The following is a 10,154-nucleotide window of genomic DNA, read 5'->3' as shown; positions in this document are numbered from 1 at the left end:
AATTAACTCCGCTGAGAACCCCAACCCTCTTAATCCAAACAACACTGCATTAGTTCAAATTTTTATATTGCCTTAATTGCACCCTGGCTTCCAAAACATACTTGCCTTTTGAAATAGGATTATTTTAAAACATTACTTTAACCCAGGCTTTTAACCCTTACTGCACCAAATACCTACATCAGAAATTCCTACATTCATCACTGTGGTCACTGACTGTGTGACGTATGTAAGAAATTGGTGTTTTATATCTGTTATAGTAACGTTTGTAAAAGCCTGGGTTAAGGTATATATTTGCTACTGTAAAATTATTGAAGAATCTCGGTTACTGTATCCAGACACTGTCTGCTAAAGCTGCAATTAAGAGGTCGTAAAATGTGAGATCATTATTCATTTTAACCATTTGCCAACCACACCTGCAAGTTCTGGGCTTTCCCCAAACTTGTTGGGTTTTGGACAGCCTTCTCTGAGGCAATGTCCAAGGTTGTAGGGATGAGGGTGAAGCTGTGCCCAAATGTGGCAATCTTTGGGGTATCAGAGCAGCCACATGGAGAAGAGGGCCGTCGCCCTAGCTTTCGCTTACCTAACCGCTCGCTGAAGAATCCTGCTCTGCTGGTGATCAGCAGCAACACCCACAGCTGCAGACTGGCTAGCTGCCTTTCGGAATTTCTCCACCTGGAGAAGAGTAAATATGCCATCCGAGGGTTGAAGGAATGGCTTCCTAAATGTATGGGAGGAGTTTATCAGCATGTTCCAGAACCTGTTCAAGGACAGCAACAATGAATAGACAGGGAAACTGAATATTAGAAAGAAAAGAGAAAAGAAAGACAAGCGGGAACCATAGGAACGCGCAACCCGGGCGGCGGGTTGGTGAGGGGGGGTGGGGGGGGGGGGGGGGGGAAAGAAGAGGAGGAAGCGCTGGAGAAGCTCAAAAGAGACAACACAAGAGGGAGGGGGCAAAACCACCCCCAGCCACAGGAAAAAGACGACCGAAGCCGAGGGGAGAGAAAAGAAAGGGGGGAGGGTAGAGGAAGGGGGAACATATTTAGACCCTGAGCAAAGGACTGTTACTGCAAAGGGAACAATGATCAGATGTGTTCTGGAAGATTGACCTTAGCTACATGAGGGTCATGCACATATCTCACAAACATTCGAGTAAGCTGTAGAAATTGGTGTAAAAATAAGGGAGGCCGAAATCTCAGGAGCAAAAACCCTGGGAACAACTATCGCAGAAGTTGACCCCGAGTCAGTGGTGCAGAGACCACTGAAATACCTCGAGAGAAGAGCTATTTGGTTAGGGGCAATTCTTGTTCGATTCATGAGTTCCGTAATGTTTTTTGGGTTAAAAGGTATGTGTGACATTCATGACCCTTCCTCCTCCGCCATCTTTCCAATTATTGCTGCACCACAGGTCTCTTCCAGTTCCTTGGCCAGGTCTTTCACCTTCTTCTGCCGGGTCTGATAGCCAGCAGACATGCCACTCCCGGGGCGGGAGGAGGAGGGGGGGGGGGGGGGGGGGGGGGGGGCACTTCTCCCGAACCTTCAACTACACTTTCACGTCAAAGTTCTCCCATATTCGGGTAAATACCACTCAGATCTACATCTTCGAGCCGGAGCTGCCCTATGTGCGACCACTCACTCCATGGCTGCCACCAGAAGGCCCAAGGAAAATAGTGTGTTGGCATTCATTGCGAGAGGATTGAGTTTAGGAATAGGGCTGTTTTACTGCAATTGTGTAGGGCATTGGTGAGGTCACACCTGGAGTATTGTGTGGCGCTTTGGTGCCTTACCTGAGGAAGGATGTTCTTGCTATGGAGGGAGCGCAGTGAAGGTTTACCAGGCTGATTGCTGGGATGTTGGGACTGTCATATAAGGAAAGACTAAGTCGGTTAAGATTATATTCATTGGTGTTTAGAAGAGTGAGATCTCATAGAACCGTATAAAATTCTAACAGGATTAGACGGGGTAGATTCAAAAAGAATGTTCCGATGGTATGGGAGTCCAGAAATTGGGGTCATAGTTTGGAGATAAGGGGCAAACCTTTTAGGACTGAGATGAAGAGAAATTTCTCAGTTTCACCACTCAGAGTTTGGTGAATCTGTGGAATTCACTATCACAGAAAGTAATTGAGGCCAAAATATTGTGTAATTTCAAGAAGGAATTAGATATAACTAAAAAGGGGCGAAAGACATTTTTGATTTGATTTATTATTGTCACATGTACAGTGAAAAATATTGTTTCTTGCATGCTACACAGACAATGCATACCATAGGGAAGGAAGAAGAGACTGCAGCATGTAATGTTACAGTCATAGCTAGGGTGTAGAGAAAAGCCTTGACAAAGAGTCGTCGAACTCTAAATGTTAGCTCTTTTCTCTCCCTACAGATGCTGCCAGACCTGCTGAGATTTTCCAGCATTTTCTCTTTCAAAACAGAAGTATTTTCAGGTTGTGCCTGAAAGGGCCTCGCTCTACTTTTGTGAAAGGAAATCTTTACACAACAGCACAGCAAGTATCCCTATGTTTGCTAACTTTGTTTACCAGTGACTCTTGACCTGTAATGAGCTTTGCTTAATTGGAGCTAGAGAAGATATAAATTAGTCGTCAAGTGTTCCCATATATTTTAAGGATTGTTTAACTGTTAATTGGAAAAGCTCTTTTCTTAGAAGTTAATCCTTCATACCCTGATACTCCAGAACGACTCGAGAGGTTTGGAGTCCACACCTCCTCCAGTATCCCAGTGCACCGCGCGTCCTGTCATAGTCCTCCAGTATCCCAGTGCACCGCGCGTCCTGTCATAGTCCTCCAGTATCCCAGTGCACCGCGCGTCCTGTCATAGTCCTCCAGTATCCCAGTGCACCGCGCGTCCTGTCATAGTCCTCCAGTATCCCAGTGCACCGTGCGTCCTGTCATAATCCTCCAGGATCCCAGTGTACCGCTCTTGTCGCACTCCTCCAGCATCCCAGCGTACTGCGCGTTCTGTCACACCGCTCCGTTATCCCGTGGTGCTTCGCGGGTTGATGGTCATGGCGGCAATGAGGGATGATGCGGGAGAAGATAAAGAAAATAAAGCCGTGGAGCTCGGAGCCACCCTGAGCCTGGAAAGTATCCTTTACAAAGCTGCTTCCCGAGGTGAAGGTTTCCCACGCGTTCTCGAGTCGGTGTCGGAACAGATCGCAGTGCGGAGCGATTCACGGCATAAGGATTACGTGTCAACCCCAGGAGTGGGCGGGAGGCTCTGCCCCGGGGTGGTGGAAAGGGAGAGAGAGAGAGAGCTGGGGCTGGTCAAGGGGAGTGCAGGGGTTCGTGCTGCCCTGGGGAGATGGTAAGGGGGGGGGGGGGGGAGGAAGGGTCATTGGAGCAGGATTTGATTTGGATTTGATTTATTGTCACATGTAACCGAAGTACAGTGAAAAGTATTGATCAGCGGCTGAGGGAACATACACAGTACGTACAAAGTAGACAAAAAGAATAATCAATAGAGAATATTGACAAATGGTACATTGACAAACAGTGAGTGATTACAGTGCGGAACAAGGGGTCAAACAAAGCAAATACAAGAGCAGCATAGGGTGTTGTGAATAGTGTTCTTAACAGGTGACAGATCAGTCCAAGGGGAGTCGTTGAGGAGTTGTAGCTGAGGGGTCTTCAGACTTCTGTACAGTCTGCCTGATGAAAGAGTTTGGAGGAAGGCAATGCGTGGGTGAAAGGGGTCCCTCATAATGCTCTCTGCCTTCCTGAGTGTATACTGAATCAATGTGAGGGTGGCAAGCGTGCGTGATGCATTGGACTGACTTCACCACACTCTGCAGTTTCTTGTGATCTTGGACCTAGCAGTTTCCATACCAAGCTGTGATGCAGTCGGATAAGATGCTGTCGATGGCACATCTGTAGAAGGTGCCTTAGGAAGTGGGTTAGTGTGAAGGAGCTAGCTGGGGGGAGGGGTGCAACCAGGGGGTGAATGCAGAACAAACTGTGGGTGGCACAGTAGCACATTGGTTAGGACTGTTGCTTCACAGGGACTAGGGTTTTATTTCCAGCTTGGGTCACTGTGCAGAGTCTGCACGTTCACCCCTTTTCTGCATGGGTTTTCTCCCCAGACTGGCTCCATTCCCCAAGGTGTTGACCGGAAAACACTCGGTCTTCAGTTTTAATTTGTATCTGGAAAAGGACCCTGAGCTCTTCTGTATCCTCATTATGCCTCCCATGGCGGGCACTGGGTCCTTCACAAATAACAAACGATCATCAGCGTACAGGGACACCCTATGTTCCACTCCATCCCTAAATACCCCTCTCCACTTATTCGAAGCCCTCGGGGCAATGGCTCAATGACTTACGCAAACAGGAGGGGACACTCCTGCCTTGTCCCCTGTGCAATCAAAAAACCCTCAAACTTTTGGTATTTGTACAAACTTTGGCCAAGGGAACTTTGTATAGCGGAGTGGACAGGATACAATTGTTTCCCTTGATGGAGAATTCCAAAACCAGGGACATAGATTCAAGATAAGAGGTAGAAGGGACATAAGGAAGAACTTTTTTAGGCAGAGGATAGAGTGTCTATAAGTTGTTGCCCGAGTTGCTGGTGGAGGCAGAGACCCTAAACCCTAAAGTACCTGGATCTACACCTTTATTGCTCTAAGCTACAGGCACTAAGGGCAGGGTGCAGGGAAGATGGGATTAGTAAGGGCACCTGGGTGTCCTCGGGCAGGCATGGACAAGGTTGTCTGAATGGCCTCCTTCTGTGCTGTAACTTTTCTATGATTCTATGTACCCACGACACACACCTGGGGCCCAACCCAAATGTCTCCAAAACTGCAAGGAGGTATGTCCGCTCCACCTTATCAAACATCTTTTCTGCATCTAATGTCACAATCATCTCCGGTCTGGCTGCTGGGGTAAGAACCACATTGAGCAGTCGCTGCACATGGGACGACAGTCTTCAGCCCTTTATAAATCCCGTCTGGTCCTCCCAACTACCTCCGGAGACAAGATTCCAACCTCAATGCTAATAGCTTAGCATCTACGTTAAGCAGTTAAATGGGATTGTACGACCCGCATTCTGGGGGATCCTTAATCAGGAGAAAGGAGATGGCTGCCTGCCGAAGCGTCGCAGGAAGGGAACACCAGGACAAAGAGTCATTAAACATCCCCATCAGTAGCAGAACCAGCTGGTCCGCAAACTACTTGTAAAATTCCACCGGGATCTCATCAGGCTTCCATGTTTGCACCTGCCCTATCACTGTTTAGACCTCTTCCGGGTCCACTGGCACTTTCCAATGACTCTCTAGTCCTTCCCACATTTTCACCCCCACCTCTGGGAACTCCAAGCCCTCTGGACACTCCGTCCTCCCACTCTTTCTCTCGGGGCTCTGACCTGTAAAGTCTCTCAAAAAAGGTCCGAAATGCACTGATCACTTACCCAGGGTGGAAACCAGCCTGCTTCCAAAGTCCCTGATCTGGATAATCTCCTGAGAGGCTGCCTGCTGCCTTAACCGGTGAGGCAAAAGACATAGAACTCTACAGTACAGGCCCTTTAGCCCACAATGTTGTGCTGAACTAGTCTGAAACTAAGATCAAATCAACCTACTCCCAATCATTCTAGTGCACTCCATATGCCTGTCCAGTAACCGCTTGAAAGTTGCTAAAGTGTTCGACTCCACTACCATAGCTGGGAGTGCGTTCCACGCCCCAACCACTCTCTTGAGTAAAGAACCTACTTCTGACCCCCCTCCTATATCTTCCACCATGAGCCTTAGTTATGCCCCCTTGTAACAGCTACATCCACCCGAGGAAAAAGTCTTACGCAAACAGGAGGGGACACTCCTGCCTTGTCCCCTGTGCAATCAAAAAACCCTCAAACTTTTGGTATTTGTACAAACTTTGGCCAAGGGAACTTTGTATAGCGGAGTGGACAGGATACAATTGTTTCCCTTGATGGAGAATTCCAAAACCAGGGACATAGATTCAAGATAAGAGGTAGAAGGGACATAAGGAAGAACTTTTTTAGGCAGAGGATAGAGTGTCTATAAGTTGTTGCCCGAGTTGCTGGTGGAGGCAGAGACCCTAAACCCTAAAGTACCTGGATCTACACCTTTATTGCTCTAAGCTACAGGCACTAAGGGCAGGGTGCAGGGAAGATGGGATTAGTAAGGGCACCTGGGTGTCCTCGGGCAGGCATGGACAAGGTTGTCTGAATGGCCTCCTTCTGTGCTGTAACTTTTCTATGATTCTATGTACCCACGACACACACCTGGGGCCCAACCCAAATGTCTCCAAAACTGCAAGGAGGTATGTCCACTCCACCTTATCAAACATCTTTTCTGCATCTAATGTCACAATCATCTCCGGTCTGGCTGCTGGGGTAAGAACCACATTGAGCAGTCGCTGCACATGGGACGACAGTCTTCAGCCCTTTATAAATCCCGTCTGGTCCTCCCAACTACCTCCGGAGACAAGATTCCAACCTCAATGCTAATAGCTTAGCATCTACGTTAAGCAGTTAAATGGGATTGTACGACCCGCATTCTGGGGGATCCTTAATCAGGAGAAAGGAGATGGCTGCCTGCCGAAGCGTCGCAGGAAGGGAACACCAGGACAAAGAGTCATTAAACATCCCCATCAGTAGCAGAACCAGCTGGTCCGCAAACTACTTGTAAAATTCCACCGGGATCTCATCAGGCTTCCATGTTTGCACCTGCCCTATCACTGTTTAGACCTCTTCCGGGTCCACTGGCACTTTCCAATGACTCTCTAGTCCTTCCCACATTTTCACCCCCACCTCTGGGAACTCCAAGCCCTCTGGACACTCCGTCCTCCCACTCTTTCTCTCGGGGCTCTGACCTGTAAAGTCTCTCAAAAAAGGTCCGAAATGCACTGATCACTTACCCAGGGTGGAAACCAGCCTGCTTCCAAAGTCCCTGATCTGGATAATCTCCTGAGAGGCTGCCTGCTGCCTTAACCGGTGAGGCAAAAGACATAGAACATAGAACTCTACAGTACAGGCCCTTTAGCCCACAATGTTGTGCTGAACTAGTCTGAAACTAAGATCAAATCAACCTACTCCCAATCATTCTAGTGCACTCCATATGCCTGTCCAGTAACCGCTTGAAAGTTGCTAAAGTGTTCGACTCCACTACCATAGCTGGGAGTGCGTTCCACGCCCCAACCACTCTCTTGAGTAAAGAACCTACTTCTGACCCCCCTCCTATATCTTCCACCATGAGCCTTAGTTATGCCCCCTTGTAACAGCTACATCCACCCGAGGAAAAAGTCGCTGAACATCCACTCTATCTATCCCTCATCATCATCAAGGCGGCTGTCTTTCTCCCAGTGTTCATGGGAAACTACTCCCCTCAGGTGCCAAACTGTCACTCTACCCTATCAGTCGAGGCAGGTCAAACTGTTTGCGGCATTTTCCTGCTTGCTAGGAGTTCTGGGGTTGGATATGTCGAGTATCTACAGTTCACTTCCAAAATGTCATCAACTATTCTGGCGCTCCTGCCTAGTGTGATATAATCTCTTCTCTAATCACCGCCTTCAACGCCTCCCAAAGAATAGAGGGTGAATCAATCCCGTTTCCATTGAACTCCACCTGTTCAGATAAGCTTTGCGACCCCCCCCCCCCCACCCACACAAAACCCCACATCCTCCAAGAGTCCCATGTCCATCCTCCATCCTGTGTGCTGAGTCGGGCCACCTCCAGCACTAAATCTACAAAATGCGGAGCATGGTCTGAGATGACTATCACCGAGTATTCCGCCTTCCTCACCTCGGGAAGAAGAGACCTGCCATCACAAAGTAATTTATCCTAGAGTACACCTTGTGCACTGGGGAGAAAACAAGAACTCCTTTCCCTCAGGGTACATAAGGAGCTTCCCCTGCCTCCTCCATAAACACCAACAGCGCCTTCACCACGTCTGAGGGGGCCAACGACTGGTTCAGATCAGAGTAGTCGCAGATCTGGGACACAATTTAAATCTCCCCCCAAGATCAGTTGATGAGTATCTAGATCGGTATTGGAGCCAATAACTTTTATAAATGACACATCATCCCAATTCGGGCATACACATTTACCACCGACTTAACCTTCAACGTACCCGTGACCATCATACAGTCTGTAACCCTTGGTCAGCCTTCCCGTTAGGAAGCACACCCTCTTATTGATGGCCGGACCCGACTATCAAGCCAAGTGGAATATCTGGCTCACCCAGCCCTTCCGAAGCCTGGTCCGGTACCACACCTGCAAATGGGTCTCCTAGATGCTTTACGTGAGAAAAACTCCCCCTTTTCGCAGCCCCCCCCCCCCCCCCCCCCCCCTTAAGAAGCACACGTTCCAGGTAACTAGTCTAGTTCAGGGTCTCTCAACACCCCCTCCACCCTAAATCAGCCATTTCCACCACTGCGCCATCATCCTCATTACGAATTCCTGGGTCCCATTCCCACTTAAGATGACCACGATCTCCCTCCAACGGATGAGACAAAGAAAATTCCCTGGTTACAGTTAGCTCTCGCCACCTCTCTTTCGCCCCCCCCCCCCCCCCCCCCCCCCGAAGGCTGTGGAAACAGATTATTGCCGCCCGTGGTTGCTCGTTGACGTGGATTCTGTTGGAGCTTCCCCCCCCCCGCCCACCCACCTCTCCCACCAACCTGGATGGAGAATATATCCAAAAAGTACTTCGTTGGTCTCGTGCCCTCCACTCCTTCATGCAGCTAGAAGGCCTCCTCCGTGACCTTCAGCGTTTCTTGGATTGGGCCCAATGCTTCCTCAATGGTGGCTTTGAAAGACTTGCTCAACTCCTTGCCTTGTCAGTGCTCGGCAACACGGTAGTATTGTGGTTAGCACAATTGCTTCATAGAACAATCCAGGGTCCCAGGTTCGATTCCCGGCTTGGGTCACTGTCTGTGCGGAGTCTGCACATTCTCCCCGTGTGTGCGTGGGTTTCCTCCGGGTGCTCCGGTTTCCTCCCACAGTCGAAAGATGTGCAGGTTAGATGGTCATGCTAAATTGCCCTTAGTGTCCAAAATTGCCCTTAGTGTTGGGTGGGGTTACTGGTTAGACTCGATGGGCCGGATGGCCTTCTGCACTGTAAATTCTATGAAATTCAAACTGCTGGCCCATTTGTTTCCTAAACTTCTCAAGCTCCTGTGCCATCACCACAGTCTACTGTGTTTACTGTAATGGGCGCATCTGCCATTTTACCTCCCTTGGCGGACTTTTAGCCTAACACTTCTTTCCAGCAGGCTAGCTCTCGTCCCCCTGCAATTCTGCTAGTAATTCTTCACACCGTTGGTCATAGATCATAGAATTTACAGTGCAGAAGGAGGCCATTTGACCCATCGAGTCTGCACCGGCTCCTGGAAAGAGCACCCTACCCAAGGTTAACACCTCCACCCTATCCCCATAACCCCGTAACCCCACCCAACAATAAGGGCAATTTTGGACACTAAGGGCAATTTATCATGGCCAATCCACCTAACTTTGCACATCTTTGGACTGTGGGAGGAAACCGGAGCACCCGGAGGAAACCCACGCACACAGGGAGGATGTGCAGACTCCGCACAGACAGTGACCCAAGCCGGAATCGAACCTGGCACCCTGGAGCTGTGAAGCGATTGTGCTAGCCACAATGCTACCGTGCTGCCCGTCATGCCAGGTTTGGCCACAAAAATCCACCTGGCAAAAAGGATCGAAAAAGGACTCTGGTGGGAGCTACCTTTTGGGCAACTTGCTCTCACATGATGTCACTGGAAATCCTCTTGGGAAGCACCATGTTGCTTATGTTACGATTCCAGTTGATGTTATAACTGGATGGGAAGATCTGAGTATGAGACTCTAGCTCAAAGTACCATAACCTTTACTTTTTTTTTAAAAGCAGGGAGGCGTCACAGGATTGTCAATTAGGTTTTAACAACGAGAAAATTTAAGCATGAAAGGTTTGACTATAATACAATACTCCTTCACTCCCCCAAATCTTCACAGATGTCAAGGATACCACAGATTGCACGATATATCTTAAGCAGGCCTGTAACCCAAAAGGCTAACTGGTCAGACAACACCCTACTCTGAAACCAAGTGACAAATGCCATTCAATCAATCTGCAGTGAATTTCTCCTCAAATTCTCCCCAGATAGTTGTCCCACAGGTGTTTTCGAACTCCAA

At 48.8% G+C, this 10,154-nt stretch overlaps 1 protein-coding gene across 1 annotated transcript in view; it reads left to right on the top strand.

The window, feature by feature from the left end:
* The first annotated feature begins 2,913 nt into the window (after positions 1-2,913).
* Positions 2,914-10,154, top strand: part of srp68 (signal recognition particle 68) — an 80,131-nt gene continuing 72,890 nt past the window's right edge. The window contains exon 1 of the mRNA XM_038777251.1: positions 2,914-3,100. Coding sequence (XP_038633179.1) covers positions 3,016-3,100 — 85 coding nt within the window. The 5' untranslated portion in view covers positions 2,914-3,015. The remainder of the gene's footprint in view (positions 3,101-10,154) is intronic.

The sequence above is a fragment of the Scyliorhinus canicula genome, chromosome 18 (genome assembly GCF_902713615.1).
Source record: "Scyliorhinus canicula chromosome 18, sScyCan1.1, whole genome shotgun sequence".
Lineage (NCBI taxonomy): Eukaryota > Metazoa > Chordata > Chondrichthyes > Carcharhiniformes > Scyliorhinidae > Scyliorhinus > Scyliorhinus canicula.
The sequence above is the reverse complement of the archived record's forward strand: the minus strand, read 5'-3'. Positions and strand labels throughout refer to the sequence as shown.